Below are 24,733 nucleotides of genomic sequence, written 5' to 3'. Positions count from 1 at the left end.
GACTTTACTTATGAAGAACAAGAACAAATTAAGATCCTTCTGTTTAGAACACTTGATGGATGAATGATGTAGAGAAATACTGTTGCTTGTGCTGATAGAGAATGTTAAGGTGCCTAGAAATAATCACCCTAGTTCTTGAAAGGCTTTGGAGTTGGGAAAAAAATGGATATATGCCATTATCCACTTAGAACTCATAATTCGTTTTTTTCATAGAAACATGGATGTAAATGATGATTAGCTGTGGTTCAAATGGTGCAGGGCTCCAGTGTTCTGCTAGAAATATATATTAAAATTCTTTTTGGTGGAATGGTACTGAAATCACCTTTTAGGACCTGTTTTTAAAACCAAAGTTTATTGAGATATAATATACACATAGTAAATTGCACCTCTGAAATGTACAGTTTGATGAGTTTTGGCAAATAAGATTTCCATGTGACCATGACTCCAAAACATAGACCATTTCTATCAACCTGATTCTGAATACTCTATTTAGAAGTGGACTTTTAGAACCCTGCCTTCTTTGTAGGTTGAACTCTGCCTATATAGAGCTTCAAAATCCTGTTTATTTTGAGAAGTAGCTCCTTGACAGTTTTATTTTCATTGAAGCATTGTGCCAAGAATTTGGCTTTCACTTATCTTAAATCTGTAGGTTTGCCTTATTTGGTGCTTAATAGAAAGAGTAAATAAATAGAAAGGTGCATGGTAAACAGAAAAGTGCACTTTAAAACATAATTTCTTTATCCTTTTTTATAGGAATAATTGGTTGGTTTTATATAAAAAATGATGTTTCTGGGGGTGTCTAGCTGGCTGAGGAGGTAGAGACGTGACTCTTAATCTGAGGGTCATGAGTTCAAGTCCCATGTTGGGCGTAGAGCCTATTTTAAAAAAGAGAGAGAGATGTTTCTTACACCATTATGAACTTTGGTGGAAGTTTTCCCCTGTGGTGCTGGACTTCCAGTGGTCATCCATATATGCTCATTGAGCTTGCCTTGTGAACAGTGACACACATTCGTGTAACAGTTTGTTCCTCTGCCAAGCTAATTAATCATAAGGGACTGAACTAGTGATCAGAGTTTTGCTAATAGCATACTTAAGCCAATACATTGATTAATACACATGGGAACACTGAATTTGTTGTGGGAATCCAATTAACCATGCAGAAGACAAGAAATCTTGTTCTCTTTTTCTGCTCATTTTATGGACCTTGTTCACAAGTTTGTGTTTCAGCTAAGAATTCATACAGTAATATCAGTATCACATGGTTTTTAAAATACTCATTAATATTGTAAGACATATAACACTTCTGCTAAGTACCTAGGGCATCATGTTCTAAGAAGGATTTTTATCACTGATAATTACTAGAATAATCACTGATAATTACTAGGAATTTCTGAAAGTAAGTCACCTGCTATTTTTTTTTTTTACCTGCTATTTACTTGGCGTGAGTGCAGGACTTGATGAGAATAATCACTTAAAGAATATACATTCTGTCAAAAAAAAAAAAAGCCAATCCTGTTTAATGTGTAACCACTGTTTCTAGACAGATTATTTTCCTGAAATGCTATTCACCTACTCAAAATCTAGATCCAACAAAAGATCACATATATATAGGAATCATGTTGCCCTTAAAGATTTTAGTGACTAAGAAAATTAAAACTGAAAATTAACTGACTAAAACATAGTTACTTGTATGTGCTTTATTATAATTCAAGAAGGTTTTTATTAGAGAAAATAATAAAATGTCACAAGATCCAAAATGCATCTTAATAACCTTCATATGCAATTAGAGGTTAATTGTATTCCTAGTTTTGTTAAGCAGAACTCTCTGAAATAGTAAATAATTATACAGTACTGTTAGTACCTTTCATTTTTTAATACCACAGTTTAAGTATGCTTAGTAAAGCAAGTGAGTACTTGCTTTTAATCTGCAAATGTTTTATGAATATCAATAATATTTTTAAATAATCATTTATGTGGGGTTGTTTCTTAGTTGGGTGGATTTTAATCATGTAAGTGAACAGATCCTCTTGCCTCTGGTAATTTAGCTATGGGAAATAAGTAAATTTATATATAAAATACATATTATATATTTATATATAAATATTTTTATATAAATTATATATAAATAATATATATACATTAATTACCTAAGTCAATCCATGATGAAGACTGAATAGGAATTAAACATATTCCTCTTTCAATCTTTGCATATTCAAACAGAAAACATTTGCCCAACTTTAGGAAACTAGAGTGGGTAAAATATTGAATAGGACTACGAAAAACAATGTATGAGAATTATTTGAGCTTCATTTGTGACTAATTTAAGAACCATGTGTTCTTGTTCTTCATATGATTATGTTTTAAATCCTTACAATCTGTTCCTATAGGAGGGTTCTTAACTAAGGGCAGTTTTGTTTTAACAGATAGTCTGGTAAGATTTTTCTTAGTCTCCCAAGCATCCCTCTGCAGTGTTCTCTAAGTATATTAATGTCTTATGGAAAAAATATGAAGAGAATATGAAAATTATTTTAATTTTATCCTGTTGTGGGTGTTGCATTTCTTTTTCTTCCAATGGGCAGATGTTACTGTGCTTTCCAAAAGACAGAAATGGCCAACTGATACATGTAGGATGTATATAGCATGAGTGCTTTTATGTTGAAATGCGATTTTATTGGTATACAAGTTAAGGGAAATATCTTTTCCCAGGGTACTGAATCTGCAAAGTATTTTAATAGACTTTGTAGTGCTGAGAATTAGAGCAGCTGTCCTCATACAGGTTTTTCTTCTATGTGATCGAGGTGGCTAGAACTTTAGGAATGCCTGGGTGGGTTGGTCGGTTGAGTGTCTGCCTTGGGCTCAGATCATGATCCCAGCATCCTGGGATCAGCAAACCCCCCGCCCACCACCCCCACCCAACCCACAGGTTCCCTGCTCAGAGACTCCTTGCTTCTCCGACTTCTCTAGCTTCTCCTTCTGCCCCTCTCCCACACGTTCTCTCTGGCTCTCTCTGCTCTCTCTCTCTCTCTCTGTGACAAATAAATTTTAAAAGAATGAATAATAAACAAAAATGTAAAAACATCTATTTTTCATAGACAAGCATTTCGCTCTCGTAATGTTCAATCATGGAGACAGGAGTAGTTTCCACCTTTCTTTCCAGTAACCTTGGGTATTTGTTTTAACTATCTCTTCTTCTTCATTATCATTGCTGTCCTTATAATTAGATCAACCACATTTCATCTGCATCAGATTTTTGTATGTAGAGCTCATTGTTCTTGTGTTGCCCATGAAAACTGTATCCTATTGGGTTACCTATGATTTGAGTATCATTGACATATTCCTAATGCTGTTGTTTTAAAAATACTGCTCAGTTTGCTGATAATGGCTCGGGTGTTCTCTGTTTTTATTGAAAGTTTAATTTTTAACAATATTATTAAATGACTAACAAAACAGGAAGTGTGGAAAATGAAAGAGAGAAAAAACTGTAAAGCCCAGTGCCTTTTACTTTCAGTGTTTTTTAACATCATTATAATATAGTTTCCCAATTTTTTATACAACCAGATCTTATAGGCGTTTTTAATATCATTGTCAAATCTCATAAAAGGAAATTTTCATTTTTCCTACAGTAAAACATAACGATTAACATAACAATTTAAAAAGTCAAGTAATTTTCCAAGGCTTTGGTCTCATTCCTTCCTGCCCCTAGTTTCTACTCCCCAAAGGCAACTACTTTCATCCATTTTTTCAGCTTTTTACCTTAAGATTTCCAAATAACATGTTTTTATTGCTGCTGATTGTTTTATGTATTATCCATTAATTATCCATTCATGTTTTATGTATTATCCATTAATGTCATACCTACCATACCACCTGAATTCTCCCAGTGTCATTATAAGGAATTTTGCTCAAATTGTGTTTGGTGTTAATATTATTATCACTTTGCATATCATCCCAGCTAGGCCACATATATATAGTAATTAGATTTCCTTTCATGCATGGATTTTGTTTTCTCTGAAGTTAATAATTACTGTATTTTCTTGTTTTGTGTCTATTAATTCATCTCCAAACTTTTCTACAAAAGTGGAAAATCTAAAAATCTGTTTTTCCAACATACGGGTAATCTATCCATTTGATTTTTTTTTTTTTAATTTTTGCTGGAAATTTCCATGTGTATTGCAGTCTGAACTGATTGCATGCTACTCTGTCATCCTGGTTTTTTCCTTCACCATCATCTTGAGACTTATATTGACTTCTCTCCAGAGTTGGATCCCCTACTTTCTGGCTTTAGTAACTTCTTTCTTAATGTATTTCCTTTTGATGGAGCACATCTCCCAATAGCTTAGTGAGAGAGTGTATATGAGAGATAAACATTTTTTGATGCCTTACCTGTCTGTAAATGTCTTTATTCTCTCCCAATACTTGATCGCTAATTTGGCTGATGTAAAATTTTAAAGTCTTCTAGCTCCAAATGTTATTGTTGAGAATACCATTTGGTCTAGTGTTCTGTTGATTTCTGACCTTTTGTAACTGATTTCTTCTTCTCTCTGAAAGCATTTAAGATCCTTGATGTTCTAAAGTTTCATAATGATATGCCTGGTGGAGGCCATCTTTTCTTCATTGAGTTGAATACGTGCAGGCCCTGTTACTCTATGGACTCATTTTCTTCAGATTCTGGGCAATTTTCCTGCATCCCATTCTTTCTTTACTCCATTTCTTCAGTTCTCTTTTTCTGAAGTATATACTATTTGGACACTGGCCTTCTTATCCTGATACTCTTAACTTTTTTCATCCCATGTTCTGTCTCTCTATTTTTCGTCTCCACTTTCTGGGAGATTTCTTCAAGTTTATTTTTCCAACTTTCGTAGTATAATTTTTACTTCTGTCACATTTATAATTTCTCTAAGTCTCTTTTTTTATAGCATCTTCTTATCATGGATGTAGGCTTATTCGTTTTAGTTATTTTGAGCAGTTTTTTCCCCCTGCATTGTCTCTGCTTCTTTTTTTTTCCCAATGGCATTTTTAAAATTTATTAATTATTTTTATTAACATATAATGTATTATTTGCCCCAAGGGTACAGGTCTGTGAATCGTCAGGCTTACACACTTCACATACTCACCATTTCATATACCCTCCCCAATGTCCATAACCTAACCACCCTCTCCCTACCCCCTGTCTCTGCCTCTTCTTACTTTACTTTCTACTTACTTTGCTTTTCTTACTTCTTACTTTGCTTTTTTTTTTTTGTTGCTTTTAATATTTGTTTGTTTTATTCTTCTTCAAGTTATTAGTTTTCCTTGTGTGATCTTTGGTCAGTATTTCAAGAATGAGGCACAAAGAACTCACTGGAGCTTTAATGGGAAGGTGAGGCTTGGAGTTTCCATAGGTATGAGATTGATGGTCATAAAAGAACTCACCGATTTCATTAGAGTCCCTGTTTGATCAGTGTCTATAATTCTTTTCTTTTACCTTGCTTAGTTTCCCCAAGAGGTTATCTCCAGTCTTTAGCGTGAAGAGTATAAGCCTGGTTGCCAGTGTTCTCACAGCAGAATAGGGAAGGTAACTGAGGGCTTTCCCTTGTATCATGTAGGCTTTTACTCACTTCACCTGTTTTTATTAACCTCCTTCATCTTCCACAGCTCTGTCTGGTGTCCTCAAGTCTAGAGTCCCTCTGGGTCACTCGGGAAGACCCAACCTCGTCTATGGCCACAGTGTGGAGAGATAGTGGCCTACTACTGGGTTGGATCAGGAATCTGGGAGTCCTTAAACATAGGTTTTTAACCAGTTCTCCTGCTTCAGCTCCATGTCCATTCCCATCTTCAAGGTCATCAAGCACTTTTCATTCCTGACCTTTCTGGGACTCTAATGAGCAAAATGGCTAGATTTTTGGCTTTTTCTCCTTTATCCCCTCCCCAGTGCCAGATCTGTGGCTTTCAGCTTTCACAGGTAACATCAATCTACTTTGCAGGTTCTAAAATGTTTTTCCAGCTGTGCTATTGTCCTCTCTCCAGTTCATTTTGTCTTTGCGGGTGGTTGTTTTTTTGTGGGTTTTTTTTTTTTTTTTCCCAATTCCCTTACTTCTCAGTTTGGTGAGATTTCAAGAGGGATTGAAAGTAAATTGTTGTGTTTAATTTGTCTTGTTCCACCAGAAGTGTGTGTGATCTTTACTACTTTAATTTTTAATGATTGTATATTTCATCTATTTATCATGCTTTACCTGTTTTTTTGAAATATAGGTGACTTCCAGTGTATTGCTATTGCAACCCTGCAAAAAAAAAAAAGACAAACATTTTTCATGCTGATAGATGTTTTTCATGTTAGATTATTTTCTTAGAATAAGAATAAGGCAGATGTGTTTAAATATATCTTGCTTTCTAAAGACTTTACCGATTTTGAGTACCAGCAAGATATGTGATTATCTAGTTTACTGTATCTTCACTAATTTCACTGTATATAAGTTCTTTTTTGACAGGCTAAAAAGTAAGGTACCCTTTTTTAATACTGATTTTTAACTATCCTTCAACAGAATTTAAATAACTACTTATTCTAAAACCAATATATTCTACTTTGCCTAAATTTTTATTATTAAATTTTATTTGCTTAAACTTTTATTCTGGATTGATTACTTTTGTGATTTTTGGAAAAACCAATAAAGCTAATACATATTATTTTTTGATTGGAAAGTAACAATATAAGGAAAAGACAAGCAGTAATACCATTACCCAGAGGTAACAGTTTGATAAGAGTATACATGTGTGAAAGAGAAAAATACAAGTATATGTGTGTATAGATACACATATGTATATATGGCATACATATTCACTCTCTTCAAATAGAATCAAAATATATGTAAAATGGGTTTTCTTCATTTATCATTACTTTGTGAACATTTTTTCATGTCATTAATTATTCTGAAGCATCTTTATTGCTTTCTAGCTCACTATATGGATATATCATTAAAAACACTCTTTAATCTTGGAGATTATAGCATGTAGTACTGTGAAATTATAACTAACAATTTATGTAAGAACACTCTGCGTGTCCATTTTTTTTTAGTAAGAATTTTAAAATCTTTAAAGCTCTCCCTGTCCTTTTTTAGTATATTGTGCCTTAAATCCTTATCTTAAAGAGTTAACTTTTTATAATTCTTGTTCACCCATTTACTTCCAACTGGTAATATGATATTCTCTCTAACTTAATAAAGTGTTGTGGGTTAAATTTTGTCATATGTATGACATCTTGTTGGGGTTTTTTGTTTGTTTTTAATTAATGCCAGTGTTGTGCTTTTTAGCTTATGAGCTCTTTTTAGGCATTTTAGAGTCTATTAAGTTTTCACTTTTTGTGAATATTACCTTGCCATAGAGTATCTAGAGGAGATTGTACTATTCAAGTGCTTTCAATACCGATGTGATTGGAATTTTAACTCAAATCTGCTTCTAGGTAAACTGAAAAAACTTAGAGAAATATCTTACACTTAGTATAAATGAGACCTAGAACAAGGTATTCTCAACACATACATACACTTGGGTTTGCGCATTTTTTAAAAATATTACTTATTGAGTACATTCTCATGATTCAAAATGCAAAATAATATGAAAAGGTATACATTGAGAAATCTGGGTCCTATCTCATCCTCGTCTATTCCATTCATCACCCCTTCCCCATATGGGAAGTTACTTTTCAATAGTATTCTTTAGTATATCTTTATGTGAATACAAGCAAAAAATGAATGTGTTTTTATTTTTCTCTCTTTCTTACTCAAAAAATAATATACTGTATACAGTGTTCTGCACCTTGTTATGTTTACTTAATTATCTTGGAAATCTTTTTTAATGGTGCATAGAAGACTTGCTCATTCTTTTTCTTAATAGTTCTTTAATATCCAGTTATATAAATGTTTTATTTAACCGTTCCCCATAGACAAATTCTAGGCTAACCAATGTATTTTTCTTAATGCATTTTTTTTTAACTTTTTCAGGTGGATATGGACAAGAGTGGTGAAATGCGACTTATAGAACTGGATGAATCTTTCAAAAGTGAACATACTGTTTTTGTAACACCACCTGAGATCCCCCATCTACCCAATGGTGAAGAACCCCCTTTACAGTACAGGTATTCAAGAGGCAGAATGTTTGAGATTGAAAGAGAGAAGCAATCCATCATCTGTGACGTAGCTTTCTAAGGACTGTGGTATTTTCAAAAATCCAAACTTTACAGATTCCTAATTTTTAGGTGGTAAGCAAGCTTATCCCACATCCATTACTAAGTTTTGAGGTATAAAAAGAAAAGAATTGTAATTTTGCATAATATAGACTTGGTTAACTCTCTATATGTATATAAATATCTGTTCTTATAAATGTTGGTTAAACTCAGTTAGGACCTCACCCCACCAAAATGCAGCACTTTTATTACAGATTTTGATTTTTGTTTCTCGTTAAAGCTGATTCTCTCACTTTCATCCCCTTTCCCACACACATATTGATTAATGTAACCTTGGTTTACAACAGGATTAAATCTAAGTTAGTCAATATTTGTGGCCTTAATTTTAATAACATAATTTGGGGGGCTATTTTTCTGTGAGTTTTTATTTAAGTCATGGAAATTCAGAACTACTGGGAATTAGTTAACTTAGGAACTTTGGTCAGATGCTGCACTAAGTGCTTGGTATATAGGCTTGAATGATACATTGTTCCTGCTTTCAGGTCTAGTGGGAAAGAGAAAACTATTCTGAGCATAGTGAAATAAGATTGTCATAAAGGTAGATTTATTATACATCTGGATATCTATTCAGATGTATATTATATACATACATTTGTTACCTACTAGAGGTAGTTTCCAGTATGCATTTATTTTTACTTAAAATGGCACTTCCTTTTAGATTTTAAATGATTTCTTTCTCTGGTAATACTTTCTTACTTTAAAGATTTTAAAACCATTTCACATTGATCATTCATTAGGTCACAGTTTATTTTCATTGAAAAAGGATTTTTCAGGACACCCTCATTTATAACTTGGATTCAATTCTTCCTTTTATAGATGAAAAAGTGGTGCAACTGGTGTTTATGAATGTTGTTGATTAATTCATAGGCCACTTGGTTCCTGCCCTTACTTTTCATCTATTGATGATGTTGCTCAGATCACTTTTTAGAATTCTGGGTTTCATCAGAGGTGTTTAAAATCGCCTAATTTCTCTCTTTCTCGCTTTTTTTTTCTTTCTAAACAAGATCTCATTTCTTTGATCTGTTTGTACATTACACTTCTAAGACTGTTTTAGGAGCAGGTTTTACTAATATAGTTTTGTTTTTCTTTTTATGCTTTGGCTTTAACCTTTTTAAATTTAAATTTTACTTTTAGATTTAGTCCTCTAATAAAAAAAATTACTTAGCTTAGAAAGTTCCCAAGTCTTAAAGAATCTAAGTCACTTTTTAAGTTGAGACTAACAATATAATTTTGCAATCATACACATCATTGGAAACACAACTTAAATGTCTTTAGTGAGCACAGTGTGTCCTCTTAGTGAGAAGTTACTCATATTCTGACATCGTCTGTGTGAAATGATAGGGTAGTAACTTTCCATAAGATACATGGAATGGACATCAGTTAGAATGGCAAAAATTGGCAAGGCAAGAAACAACAAGTATTGGAGAAGTTGTGGAAAAAGGGGAACCCTCTTACACTGTTGGTGGGAATGCGGATTGGTGCAGCCACTTTGGAAAATAGTGTGGAGGTTCCTCAAAAATTAAAAATAGAGATACCCTATGACCCAGCAATTGCATTACTGGGTATTTACTTCAGAGATACAGATGTGGTGAAAGAAGGGCCATATGCACCCCAATGTTCATAGCAGCAATGTCCACAATAGCCAAAATGTAGAAAGAACCAAGATGCCCTTCAACAGATGAATGTATAAAGATGTGGTCCATATACACAATGGAATATTACTTAGCCATCAGAAAGGATGAATACCTAACTTTTACATCAACTTGGATGGGACTAAAGGAGATTATGCAAAGTGAAATAAGTCAAACAGAGAAAGTCAATTATCATATGGTCTGACTTACTTACCGAACATAAGGAATAACATGGAGGACATTAGGAGAAGGGAAAAACAAAGGGGGAGAAATCGGAGTGGGAGACAAACCATGAAAGGCTATGGACTCTGGGAAACAAATGGAGAGTTTTAGGAGGGATGGGGTGGGAAGACAGGTGAGCCTGGTGATGGGTATTAAGGAGGCATAGATTGCATGGAGCACTGGGTGTTATATATAAACAATGGATCATGGAACACTACACCAAAAATCAATGATGTACTGTATGGTGACTAACACAATAAAAAAAAAAAAAGATACACAGAATGGTCTTATTATCACACCATGTACATACAACGAACTTCTTACAGGTTGTAGTTTTCCTGAACTTCTTTGCTATTTTATTCCTACTTAACATTTAATATTTATTTTTTCACTTTACTGAATTTGCCTGTAGTAATGTATAATAGATACAGTTTACCATCTTTTATTATAGCTGGTTTTCTTCTCAGTTAATTGAAACTACTGTTATACCTTTAGGAAGGTTATAAAGTAGGTTCAGTTTGATGCTCAGGGGCTTCTTCTGTTCTTTTCAGCATGTCTCTTTCCTAGCTGCAGCTACCTTTCACATTCCCAAACACCTTGCTCTAGCACCCCAATTAGACCCACTTCCTCATAGGGCCATTCATTCTAATCTTTTTGCCGCCGCTTTCTCCTCCTCCTCCTCCTTCTTCGTCTTTGTCTTCGTCTTCATCTTCGTCTTCGTCTTTGTCTTCTTCGTCTTCGTCTTCTTCATCTTCATTGTCTTCATCGACTTCTTCTTCTTCTACCTCTTCATTTTTCTTTCTGACAAATGAGAGCCAGAACCTGCTTAGCTAACCGGTTCATGATAATGTAAGAGTGTGTCCTGGAGTGTGCTAATACGTTATTTGTATCTTTTGAAGAGGACGGTTCTGTAGTAATATCTTAACCTAAAGCAATAATACTAATGACTGTCCTTTCTGAAGGAGTATTGATTTGGGGCCCTTTACCAGCTGTCATATTATCTGATATGTTTGCTGTGTATTTACATGAATACTAACTTACAAAGTTCACATGTTGGTGTCAAATTCAGCAAAATTTAAATCTTTCACTTTCCTATCTCTAAAATATATACTTAAGTTCATATTTGGCTGTTACATGATAGCAAGAAAGGCAACATTAACACAAATATTTGCTGAGTATATATCATAGTCTGATGGAGAAAGATAATTAAAGCAGACTCTAAGTTAAGACGTTATTGGTCAGGTTTTTTTTTTTTTTTTTAGATTGTGACCAGTATGATCATCTATGTGTGCTTGAGATTTTTTTTTCTTTTCAAAAACAGCTATAATGGATTTCCAGTTCTTAGAAACAATTTATTTGAGAGACCTGAAGGATTTCTACAAACACGAAAGAACAAATTGCCTTCAAAATCAAGTAGTCCTAGTAGCCCTTCTCCCATGTTCAGAAGAACAAAACAGGTGCTTTGACAATTTTGCATTCTTCATGTAATCAAGTGTTAGAACAAAAATAATATGACACTCATCCTCCCTTAATATATTTTACTACCCCATATGTATGACTAGATTATTATGCTCCTCAAAACATCCCCAAAATAATTTAGAGTAATGTGACTTCAAAAAATTAACTAGTTTTCTTATCTTGGAACTTTATTTCACATATTTTATAATACAGAGCCAAGCACAGGCTTGAATATGTATTAATTATAGACAGATTTTGTTAGGGAAGTATATAAAAGCATATGACTTACACTTGTTCAGCATTCAGTTAAATAAGGATGCTTAAGTGTGACACTCAATATTAATGAGACCCTTGCATTTTTTTCTAGGAAATTAAATCAGCCCATAAAATTGCCAAGAGGTACTCTTCCATTCCTCAAATGTGGTCTAGGTGTCTCCTGCGCCACTGTTATGGACTGTGGTTTATTTGTCTGCCAGCTTATGTGAAAGTGTGTCACTCAAAAGTCAGGGCCCTGAAAACAGCTTATGATGTCCTTAAAAAAATGCAGTCAAAAAAGATGGATCCACCTGATGAGGTAACCATTCTTTTAAAAAATGCACTATTTTATTCGAGATCTGAGTTCATAGATGCCTTGTTTCCAAACACTTCTGAACTGTGTGTTTTCAGGTGTGCTACCGCATTCTTATGCAGCTCTGTGGGCAGTACGATCAGCCGGTGCTTGCAGTTCGAGTGCTTTTTGAAATGCAGAAAGCCGGTATTGACCCCAATGCCATCACTTATGGTTATTATAATAAGGTAATTACTTTAAGTTAATGGAGAAACGAGTATAACTTTTGTGATTATACAACCTTAATTTAATGGCAGAAATTATTGATTCAGGCTTTATTTGGCATTGATTTGGAGTATTAAAATATATTCTGTAAATCAAGTAAGATTTTTTGTTCCATTTTGTTGTTAGACAACGTAGATATTCTTGGCTTGACTATAAAGCTGATGTGCGTTCACTGATACATACTGTTTTACTAATTATTTTATTTTGTTGAACGAATAGGCTGTTTTGGAAAGTACCTGGCCTTCAAGAAGTCGTAGTGGCTATTTTCTTTGGACAAAAGTAAGGAACGTTGTTTTAGGAGTAGCACAGTTCAAAAGAGCTTTAAAGAAACACACACACTTATCACAAACAACTCTCTCAGGTAATTAAAGGTTCTTAAGAGATGTATTTATTTTACTTTGTAAAAAAGAAATTAATTGACTAGTTATAATTTACATTTCATAGAAATTTTAGTTTCAAAATATTTAATGATTTCTAATTTTTATTGCCATTAAACAAATTCTAATATTATTTTCCCATTTAAAAAATACCTTAAGTCACTTTTTTTCTTTAACTGTTTAATTATCACTTTGGTGATCTTGTTTTAGTATCCATTAATAATTCACAGTAGTTATAGTTGTCATAGTCTAATTATTTGGCACGTTCATGTTCAGTATGAGTGGATTATTAGCTTGAGCAACAAACTAATGTGTATTTTTGGTATCTGCCTGAGTAGTAAAATGCTGTCAAATTGTGTTCTTAAGCAGATGGCAGTGACCTGGATGCTGTTAGTCATGGCAGCATGGATAGTGGTCATGGGACACACACTGTGGAGCAGGCACCTTTTAATACGGGTTTAATCAAAGTATATGCTACTGATGATAGATCTAGTACAGGTTTGTGTGTGCTTATGTATACATTTATTACAGTACCTTTTAAAAACTAAATTTGCTAGCCTGTCTTTTTTAGATTTTAATTCTCCGTGATGTATTTAGGTTAACTATCACTTTTTAATTGTATGTGTTAGGCACTTGGTTTGATATTGTGTCTAATAACTATATGCTATTTTATTCATTCTTTATTGGAATAGATAAAAGTTTAAGAGAGTTTATTCAAGTATTTAGTCCATGGTAATCCAATTAACTGAATGGCACACAGATCTCTGTATCATGTCAGTTTCCTAGGGTAAATTCTTGTTTGTAATTATGAAAATGTTATTAGAGTTTTTTAAAAAAGAAACTTAATAGACCTGATCAGAGTTACTAGTACCTATCAACATCAACTTCCTGGTTTTAAGAGTGTGTTATGTTTCTTGTAAGATAATATTATTGATGGGAGCTGGGTGAAGAGTACACAGGAACTCTCTGTACTGTATTATTTTTGGAATTTCTTGTGCGTTTTAAACTATATTAAAAAGGTATAATAAAAAACTTGCAAATACATATAAAAGTTATAGCATTCTAGCACTGAAGATACTATTAATTTCATTAAAATATCAGATTTGTACATAAGTTTTCTCTAAGAATTAAAACTGACACAATTTCTTGAATGATTTTTTCCTTTCTATTAGTACATTTAAAAAAGACACATGACTTTTTTTTTTTTGAGAGAGAACTTAAGTGGTGAGGAGAGGGGGGAGCAGAGAGAGAGGGAGAAGCAGACTCCCTGCTGAACAGGGATCCTGACTCAGGGCTCAATCTCAGGACCCCAAGATCATGACCTGAGCCAAAGGCAGACACTTAACTGATTGAGCCACCCAGGCATCCCATGACTTTTGAACAGAGTGTAAGAGCTACCTCTTAACAGGCAGAAATTTTAAATTTAAAAATCCAAGCATAAATAATGAAATATGAAGGCTTCTATCTCTACAAATGGTAACATTATCTTGGTCTGTCTCTTCTTTTGCCTACTTTGAAGAGTAATAAATGTAAACAAATTGTGTTGAAATGTAATTTTCATAGTTGTTCTTCCTTGGCTAGTTTTAGTTTTTTATCATGCAATGTGAATTTAATCAGAGTTATAGTACTCATCCTCAGGCATTCGCTCTTAAAAATGAAGAAGTCAGGGATGCCTGGGTGGCTCAGTCCATTGGGCGTCTGCCTTCAGCTCAGGTCATGATCCCACGGTCCTGGGCTTGAGTCCCGCATCGGGCTCCTTGCTCAGCGGGGAGACTGCTTCTCCCTCTACCTGCTTCTGCTCTCTCTCTCTCTGACAAATGAATAAATAAAATCTTTTTTAAAAATGAAGAAATCAATTTTTTTTAGTCTCATTTTTATTTAAGTAATCTCTGCTCCCCATTTGGGGCTCAAACTCACAGCCCCAACATCAGGAGTCACACACACACTTTTTGAACTGAGCCAGCCAGGTGCCCCCTATCTTTTGCTTGTAACTATGGACTTTAAAAAGTCGTTTTAAAGCAGTGCAGAATCTAATAAAAGCATGAATTTCATCAAGATTGTCTTCATATTTTTAAATTTTATTTTCTGTTGAAACAGAGCCAAAAGTTTGATTAGAAAGAATACAAACTCAAAATTATAACAGATATTAAAGTAAATACCTAGTGATAATATAATTTCTTTACACAGTTCATTACGAGTTTATAAAGCTGTTCCCTATATAGTCTCTCTCATATAATCATAACCATGCTCTGTGTGTTAGAAATCTGGGGACTTGAAATCCAAACCAAAAGGTTAAGTGGCTTACTTAAAATCATGTCTCCTAAGATGGAGAACTAGGATTTAAAACCTTATGTTTTGATGCTAATCTAGTGAAAACAATTTGCAGAAACTACAGAGGCCCTCTTTAACAGAACAGTTATTAAAAGTTTTCTTATATCAATGCAGTGTTTGCCTAATTTTTTTTCTCATTCCTGTGTATTTATACTCAAGTACAATTCAAGAATTATCCAACTGAATTTTCAGAGAAAGTAATTACCTATCGATAAATTTAAATAAACTCATTTTCTTTGGTAGAATCATTTAGACATTTGGCTCCAGTGATCTATGTGTGAGTGTTCTGTTATGAATTCCCTGCAGATTTTTCTTCTGCATTGCTTAGTTGGAACTTTGACTTTCACCTAGAAACGTCATAGGCTTAAAGAATGTCTGGTCTGTCTGTAACTTTTGAAGCCCAGACAGTAGTGTGAATGTACATAATCACTTTTGACTGCAGTATGGAGCAAATTATTCTGAGATCATCCTTTTCTTGCATTAATAGTGATGGGGGAGGAGAGCTAACAAAAGAATGCTTTCAATTGGATGTTATCCAGAAAATTCTCATAAGTAAACCTGGACACCAATATGTTGCTTCTAATTCCAGCTGTTCTCACTAAAGAAGTTTATGATAAACAGCATAGGGGTTTTGTTTCTTTTTTCTTTTTTCTTTTTTTCCTAGGTGGCCAGTCTGACCTTGGATATAATTCATTATCTAAGGATGAAGTTAGAAGAGGAGATATATCTACTGAGGAAGTTCAAGAAGAAAAAGATAAGAAAGGGAGTGATTCTAGTTCCCGTAGGTATTTCTTAAGTTGATATTGAATAAATTTGTGAACCTTTTTTGTTTTAAAGATTTATTTATTTATTTTAGAAAAAGAGAGAGCACAGGGAGGAAGGGTAGGGCAGAGGGAGAGGGAAAGAGAATCTTAAGCAGACTCCGTGCTGAGCATGGAGCCTGACACGAGACTCCATCTCACAACCCTGAGATCACGGCCTAAAACCAAAGCCAAGAGTCCGATGCCAACTAACTGGACCACCCATCCATACTTACTGTGTGACGTGTACAGCCTCAGTCACACAACACTCTCTGATCAATTACTACGCTTCTTGTAGTAGAAATATATATGTATTTCTTCAAACAGTGACTCTTTTCTAAGGTTTGACACTATTTTTATTTAGTGGTTGTGTTAATGGTCTGCAATTCATATTCGCTCCCTTGCCTACCTCCATCAAAAGCAGTGTTTCACGACCAAAGAAGAAATGTAAAATGTATGTGTGGACCTCACGCATGACCAGTACTTAGTAAGTTGAAACACTTTAAGGCCTCAAATAAGTTTAATCATTTATTTGTGATCAGCAAATAGAGAGGTATTTGGTATTTTCTTATCACCTATTATCAGATAGAAATATTTACAACTAAAAGCTACTTCTCTTTATTCCTTCTGTAATAGTATAATAGCTAAATAAATAAAAGCTAAATAGCTTCTACATAGCTTTTATCTTAACACTTTCATTTTAATCTTTGCAGTGTCAGAGAGCGAGAGTGCCAAAGGAAGTGCTGATTGTCTTCCTAAGCTCAATTATCAAAGTTCTTCCAGTATAGTTCGCTCCAGTGGTACAAATAACAGTGGTGCTGATAAAATACCAGGAGAAAGCACAGGTGAGTTGAATAGTATACCTCTTTTATATGCAGAATATCTTATAGCTGTATTTCTAGTGAATTTTTTTAAGTCTTTGTAAATCTCTAGGATTATTTTTTTATATATTTGCATAGCTTCTCATTGTATAGCTTAGTAGCTTGAATTCTATATTTTATAATATATTTTGTTCAAGCTTTTGTTTTAACAAAGTATAAGGACAAACCTACAAGCCGCATACCATCTTTTGAGTTTAGACTATTGGGACTTTCTGGAAGGGGGAAATGGGAGCAGGTGATATGATCCATCTGAGGGTAACTTATACCCCCAATTTTTAAATGAAGCATAGAGTTCTCTAATCTTCATCATTGTCCCTACATTTTTCAGAAGTAAAAGGATAGTCCTCAAGATAGTTTAGGTAACAATACCTAATATTTTTTCTCTTCAAAGTGCTTTTTGGGGCACCTGGGAGGCTCAGTCGGTTGGGTGTCCAGCTCTTGATATCAGCTCAGGTCATGATCTTAGGGTCATGGGATCAAGCCCAAATCAGGCTTCACACTCAGCAAGGAGTCTGCTTGAGATTCTCTCTCCCCCTCTCTCTCTGCCCTTCCCCCCTGCTTCATGCTCTCTCTATATATATAAAACAGATATAAATTTTTTTTTTTAAGTGCTTTCTAAGGGCGCCTAGGTGGCTCAGTGGGTTAAAGCCTCTGCTTTCGGCTCGCGTCATGATCCCAGGGTCCTGGGATCGAGCCCCACATCGGGCTCTCTGCTCAGCGGGGAGCCTGCTTCTTCCTCTCTCTCTCTGCCTGCCTCTCTGCCTGCTTGTGATCTCCCTCTGTCAAATAAATAAATAAAATCTTAAAAAAAAAAAAGTGCTTTCTAGGGGCGCCTCAGTGGCTCAGTGGGTTAAAGCCTCTGCCTTCGGCTCAGGTCATGATCCCAGGGTCCTGGGATTGAGCCCCGCATCGGTCTTTCTGCTCAGCCGGGAGCCTGCTTCCCCCTCTCTCTCTGCCTGCCTCTCTGCCTACTTGTGATCGCTCTCTGTCAAATAAATAAAATAAAAATCCTTTTAAAAAAAGTGCTTTCTGTATATTATTTTATGTTTACTAATACAGCAATGCTTATATTCATGAAGGGATATTAGCACTATTTAATGAGAAAATTAAGGCATAATCTGGCTGTTGGCAGGTCATGTAAATTATCAGCTAGTTAATGGAAAAGTCAGTTTTGGATTTGAGATAATGCTTGGTCCCACAAATTTTTCATCAGAGCAGTTTTTAGGGGGTTAAATAGACATAGCATTCAAAGCTCCTAGTGTTACAAGCCTGCTATTTTATATGCTATTTTGCGTTGATATTAGCTCAGTTCTGTATCACATAGGATCTAAACAAATCTTGAAGGATTGAGCTGTCAAGGCTGTAATCTCTCTGTTTATGCATGACCTTGCTACAGTGATCCTTGTTCTGCAGCATAGTGAGATATGCCTCCAGCTCAGGGGTAGGCAGACTATGGCCCATGGGCCACACTGGGCCTGCGTTTGTACGAGCGCATGAGCTCAGAACGGCTTTTACATTTTTAAATAATTGAAGAAATTAGAAAAAGAATAGTATTTGTGACACATGAAAATTAACATGAAAGGCAAACATCAGTGTTCACAAAGGTTTATTGGAGCACAACAACACTCACTCATTTTTGTATGGTCTGGTTGCTTTTGCAGTCCATCAGCAGGGCTGTGTAGTTGCCACAGAGACTGTGTGGCCTGCAAAGACTGAAACATTTACTGTCTGGCCCTTGACAGAAAAAGCGTGCAGACTCACCGGCTCTAGCTCTTTAAAAAAAAAGTTAAATGATCTGTAACTATCTTCGCATTTCTTTCTTAGATCATTGTTACAACTTAAACATTAAAATTTGTTTTCTTGGGATCACGGAATTGCCTCACAACCTAGTCATTGTCTAATTATAACCCATAATAACTTGCCTTTGGTAGCCTTTGCCTTATTGTTCTCTCATTACTGTCTATTCATGCTCGCCTTTTTCTTTTTTTTTTTTTCTTTTTTTTTTTTTCATGCTCGCCTTTTTCTGAAGATCTGCTTTTATGACCCCTGTTTTAATATGATTGTAAACCATCCTTTGATCCTGGCATTTTGTCATAGTATTCAGCATCTGACTCATCATCTGACTTTGGTTACCCTTTATGCTTAACAAGTCAGGTTTTAAAAGCCTATAATAGAGGTTTCCTAGGTGTGAATTAAAGTTATTAGTTCATCTTTGAGATTTGGGGCTTGAAAGCATTCCCATCTGTTAAATTCTATGGATTTATCAGTACTGTATATGGGGTTTATAGGAATACTTATTTTTTAATAATGCTTTTCTTATATACTAGTACATGCAAGGAGTCGAAGGATTTTTTAGGTTTATGTTTTGTAGTACAACATATGGATATTTTATATGACTGTATATTCATATATATGAATAGCTATGTATCTGATAGCTTCTAAAAGATATTGGAGTGAAAGAGATATTTTCATGTTTAACTGAATATTGAAATAAATCATCACCCTATAGTTATTTCACGATTACATTGAGAATTTAACATTTTGATAAATGTATATTGAAACACGGAGCGTTGAACCACAAGAAAATTTATTCTGAAATAAAACCTACTCAGAGATATTTTTCTAAGCCTAATTCTGGTTGCTATTTAACTTTTTATCTTTAGCTACAATATTTAGCTATAGTATGTCATATTATAATACGTTATACTGTGTCATATTCTGGGGTGGTCTGTTTGACAGTTGTGTTCCAACAGACAGTGTTCATTCAGTAATTAGTCCTTGAGCTCCTGCTATATGTAACCAGATGTTGGGTGTTTCTGGGGATATGATAAGGAACAGCAAAACAAAACAAAACAAAAAAATAAAACCATGGTCCAGTCCCTGCCTTCATGGAGAAAGCAGGTGGGAGAGATGGGGAAACATTAATCGAATAATCAAGTAAATGTAAAAAGGCTCTGAGATTAAATTCTGTGAAGAAGGGCTATAAGTTTCTACAAGAACATAAAATAAATGGATGTATCCTGGGTTTGGAGGGGTCGTTGGTCAAGGAAGACTTCCTTGGCAAATATGAAGTCTGAGTCAACAACAAATCAGAACAGGGATTGCAAAGGAGGAATTGAGCGAGAGATTCCAGGCAGAGGGAAGCAATGTGTGAAAGGCTATGTGGTAGAAAGGGATTATAGAACATTCTAAATCTGAAAAGGGGCTAGTATTTCAGCTAGGAATTCTTTTAGCTGTAAAACTCAGGAAATATGATTAGCAGTCACTTACACACATCAAGGATTTTCTCCTCAATTAAGAAATTCAAAGGTAACAGTTGCTCAAGATGTTAATTCCAGGGCTTCCCTATCAGTTCTCTGGACCTGACCATATTTATAATAGGAGCACTGGCAACTTCATGCATCACCTGTCTTTGTGAGGCAGAAAAAAAAGGGGGAAGGGAACCACCAGCCCCATCTATCCCCTTTCATCAGGAAAGCAAAAATTTTCCAGAAACTTTCAGTAATTACCACTTTAACATTACTGGCCAGAATTATGTCATAGAACCGCCTGACTCAAGGAATTGAAATCGTTTTTGGCTCTGTCTTAGAGGCATGCAGCACCCAGCATAGTCTGGTGGAATTAGCATGCATATGAACCTGGGACTGGACTAATTTAACTATACATGGCCAGATAGTATTTTAGGCCTTGCAGACCACATACTGTTCTGTCACCCGTTCTTCTTTGTGGTATGTGACTGTCAAGGTAAAATCCTTTGAGTCTGTACAAAAACAGTCCACAGGCCAGATTTGGCTCAGAACCATAGTTTGGCAACCCCTGGTATAGTTGGATAACCAGCTTTATTTGTCTTCAGGCTGTGACATGGTTTTGACTTTGCAAGGGGATCCCCTGCCCACCGATTTAAGTGCAATCCCAGTGTACTGTTTTAGGATTATAAACTTCCTCCAAGTCTTTGATGATATTTAATCTGTCAAGCAGAAGGTTTCTCAGAATGTTACAAGAAAGTATACTTTTGGTTTCTCATGCCCATAGTCATAAGGTGATAAAGAAACAAAGAATAGACTTTACCTTTCTGCTCTGCTATTTTCCTTGTTAATGATATATTCTTATTACATTACTAGTTTGTAGGCTCTTATGGTCTCCAGTATTCCCTTTTATGGCCTATCCTGTTACCTAAATGCATCACATGGCAGGAAAAAGGCACATTTTTAGTAATTGCCTTGTTATAGCACACTAGTTCTGTTGGATAAGCATATAAAAAGAATAGTTGACAATACCATACCTAGACTAATGCTTTAGAAGACTCCCACATAGTAAGGACAATTAAAGTGATCAGAAATCTGACTTTCTGCTTTCAGCATTAATTCCTGAGTAATTTGGCAAAAAGCAGTAAAAGGTTTCTGAGTAGAAAATAGACATTCATATTTAACTGGTATAAATTTGCAAACCATATATAAAATAAAGGTAAAATTATTTAGCCACATCTATAGTCATAAGATTTAGAGTTTTAAAATAATCCTTATATATGGATAAAGCTAACATAGCTGCCTTTTATTTGGTTTGGTTTAGTGTTTTTGGTTTTGTTTTTCCTTTTTATAGGTAGAAGATTCAGAATCTCAGGGTCATCTAGTTTAACCACAATTGTATAACCATTGTCTAATCAATTTAGCGGAATTAATATAAATGTATTATTATTATTAAATATAAGAAAGGTACATTAAAAAAATGTTTTTGAGTACAGACAGTGTTGCATTAGTTTCAGCGTACGGAATAGTGATTCAGCTTTTCTCTACGTATGCTGTCCTCGCCACAGTTGTAGCTACCATCTGTCATCATACAATGCTATGACAATCTCACTGACCATATTCCCCCTGCTATGCCTTTTATTCCTGTGACTTATTTCTTCTCTAACTGAAAGCCTGTAACTCCTGTTCTAATAAAGGTAAATATTAATCTTAATTTAAAAGTTTTAAAAAGCAGTACATGCTTATGTCTCAGCACATACCCTTTATATTTGAATCCCACTTCCATCACTTACGGACTGGGTAACTTTGGGCTAGCTAATTCATCTGTCTGAGTGTCAGTTTCCTCTCATCCCATAAGGATGTTGGCATGATTACAGTAGATAATGTAAGTCAAATGTCTAGTTATAGTATCTGTCAGATAGCAGGCACTCCACGAGTACTTGCTATTATCATTTTCATTGCTAGTCTTTTAAATATTTAAGACATATCTGCACATTACAATTTGCATCGCTAAAAGCACTCTTCTTGTTTTTCAGAAAGTACATCTGAGCTGCTGTTACTATCATCTTTTGAAGGTACAAATGAAACAGGAAACAGTCAAAGTAGGTGCTTCAGGAAAAGACATAAAAGTGACAACGAACCTAATTTGCAGCAGCGACTGTCCTGGGGAAGCAGAAACCGCAATCTTAGTGGAGGAGTGCTGATGGGACTCATGCTCAATAGAATCAGCCAGGAGGCAAACCCTGGAGATATGGTTGAAAAACTAGGAGCTGATGCAAAAATTCTTTCAAACGTTATCTCAAAAAGCACAAGACCAACTAGTCTTGATATTGGGAAGCCACCTTTAAGATCAAAAAGAGACAGTCTAGAAAAGGAATCTAGTGATGACGATACACCTTTCGATGGTTTGCATTGTTTGGCAGATAAAGTGGATTCTCCTGTTATTTTTGATTTGGAAGATTTAGACAGTGAGACAGATGGATCAAAAGTGGGATACCCTGCTTCGCAAAACCCCAAGAGGATTCAGCGTATGAGCAGCAGCTTTTCAGTAAAACCTTCTGAAAAAACGGATGTTGCCACAGGATTTGATCCCCTCTCTCTTTTGGTTGCGGAGACTGAACAGCAGCAAAAAGAGGAGGAAGAAGAGGATGACGAAGATAGCAGAAGCGTTTCAACACCATCCACCAGGCGTGACTTAGCCGAAGAGATTGTGATGTATATGAATAACATGAGCAGTCCTTTGACCAGCCGCACGCCAAGCATCGATTTACAACGGGCATGTGATGACAAATCAACCAGTAAGAAAAGCCCAACATTGGTCAAGGCGTGCAGAAGATCTAGCCTGCCTCCCCATTCTCCAAGGCCAATGAGACTTACCAAATCTAAAAGTTATACAAAAACTGAGGAGAGACCACGGGACAGACTCTGGTCTTCTCCAGCCTTCTCACCTTCTTGCCCATTTAGGGAAGAATCTCAAGATGCATTAACTCATTCATCACCTTCATTTAATTTAGATACACTGCTAGTACCTAAACTAGATGTTCTAAGGAACAGTATGTTCACTGCCGGGAAAGGAGTTGCAGAGAAAGCCAGCAAATGGTATTCAAGATTCACCATGTATACCACATCATCTAAAGTAAGTTTTCTACTTTCCTTTTTGCCTTCCTCCACCACCAAAGTCCCTTTCTTGCAAATTGTCCGTTTTTACCATGCTCCTTGAACACAACTTTACCAAAAAGACTCTTTGAATGCATAAAGTTTGTATCACAACTTGAACTTGGATAATAAGGAATGAAATTCATTAAGGTTATGTTACAAACATACTATAAGTACATACTATAACTAGAGTTTTAAAAGAAAATAACTTGTAGCTGGAGTAAAAATCAGTGTCATATGAAAATGCTTACTGAGCTTTATTATTTCCTTCAAAATGCAGATTTTTTTTCAGGTAGTGTTTAGCATGCCTTCAAAAATTACTGGCTAACATAGGATTTTTCCTCCTAATTCAGATGGAGTCGCTTGTGATAGACCTATATACACATCTCCCAAGAGCAAAGAGCTAAATGAAATATAAAGTATCTGTTTAAAGTAATCAGAGAATTGCTAAAGCAACTAGAAAGTAGAGGTGCAAGATTCTAACCAAGAATTACAGAGATGAGCCCGAAGTTCTACAGCTGCTTCCCCCTGAGGGCATTTGTTGATTTTGAGCACAGAGCAAGGGGTTGCAAATCCAGGTTTTGCCGTAAATGACTGAGGAGAGCTGGCAGGGGACACAGAGCTTTTGGATCTTGTGGAACTAGACAGACAAAAATGGAGGCTTGAGGCTCCTCAGGTACACTGGTTTTTTTTCCTTCAAGACTTTTTCCAAATACTGATACTGCATGAGGCAGGAGACTAAAAAGGTAAGCAGAAAGTTTCTGACAAAGAAGACTTTTCAGCAGTTCCATGGTGCTGGGAATAGTCACAAAGGGTTCATAAATTTTAGGGGCGGGTGGAGGAGATAGAAGCTGGAAGATCTTTGGTAACTACACCAAGCCCTTTGTTGGAAGTCCTGCAGAGCCATGCCTTAGGAGCATTGGCAAACCAGAGTTGGACTACACCTGACCAAAACTGCAGCCTAGGCTTGAGTCAGCTCAGCCTGTGATTGGACTATCAGACTATCTAACACATGAAAGACTGTGTCCTTTCGGGCGGAACAGAATATCATCTAGAGTCCTTATAGTTTTTTATATTATTTAATTAAAAATAGCCATACCAGGAGACAAGACCATAACTTAAAAAACAAAAGAAAAACTCAGGTGATCCTAGTATTTAAATTAACAAGAGAGTTTGAAATAATTCTAATATGTTCAAGAAAATCAAGGGAAAGCTGAAGAAAAATAGCTACAAAGGTTGAAAATTTCACCAGATAATTAACTATTTAAAAAAATCAAGTATAAACTTGCGAACTGAAAAAGACATGAAATTAAAAATGCAGTAGTTGGACTTAACAGCAGACAAAATACAGAAAAAGAAAGTCTGTAAACTAGATGGAAACTCAGTAGAAAATATCCGCTCTGAAGCAGATTGGAAATCAAATGGAAAATTAAAAAAACAAATGTAGGATTTAGTGAAAATGTCTAACACTGATGTAACTGAGTTCCAGAAGAAGGCAGAATGAGATAGAAGGAACATTTAAAAAGTGAATTGCCAAAAATTTTCCCGAAGTGATTAAAGATGGCAACTCACATATTTAGAAGAT

General features: G+C 35.2%; 1 protein-coding gene across 7 annotated transcripts in view; it reads left to right on the top strand.

Annotated features, from left to right (window-relative positions):
- Positions 1-24,733, top strand: part of DENND4A (DENN domain containing 4A) — a 124,704-nt gene that overhangs the window by 77,836 nt on the left and 22,135 nt on the right. For 3 of the 7 annotated variants that reach the window (XM_046008814.1, XM_046008812.1, XM_046008818.1), the window contains exons 15-23: positions 7,974-8,107; positions 11,390-11,525; positions 11,894-12,100; positions 12,193-12,321; positions 12,578-12,719; positions 13,102-13,233; positions 15,731-15,847; positions 16,580-16,711; positions 22,029-23,128. In XM_046008814.1, the coding sequence (XP_045864770.1) occupies positions 7,974-8,107; positions 11,390-11,525; positions 11,894-12,100; positions 12,193-12,321; positions 12,578-12,719; positions 13,102-13,233; positions 15,731-15,847; positions 16,580-16,711; positions 22,029-23,128 (2,229 nt within the window). The remainder of the gene's footprint in view (positions 1-7,973; positions 8,108-11,389; positions 11,526-11,893; positions 12,101-12,192; positions 12,322-12,577; positions 12,720-13,101; positions 13,234-15,730; positions 15,848-16,579; positions 16,712-22,028; positions 23,129-24,733) is intronic. The other 4 variants (XM_046008815.1, XM_046008813.1, XM_046008817.1 and 1 more) reach the window with 2 other exon arrangements.

Source organism: Meles meles, chromosome 6 (assembly GCF_922984935.1).
Source record: "Meles meles chromosome 6, mMelMel3.1 paternal haplotype, whole genome shotgun sequence".
Classification (NCBI taxonomy): domain Eukaryota; kingdom Metazoa; phylum Chordata; class Mammalia; order Carnivora; family Mustelidae; genus Meles; species Meles meles.
This window is presented reverse-complemented; position numbering and strand designations above follow the sequence as displayed.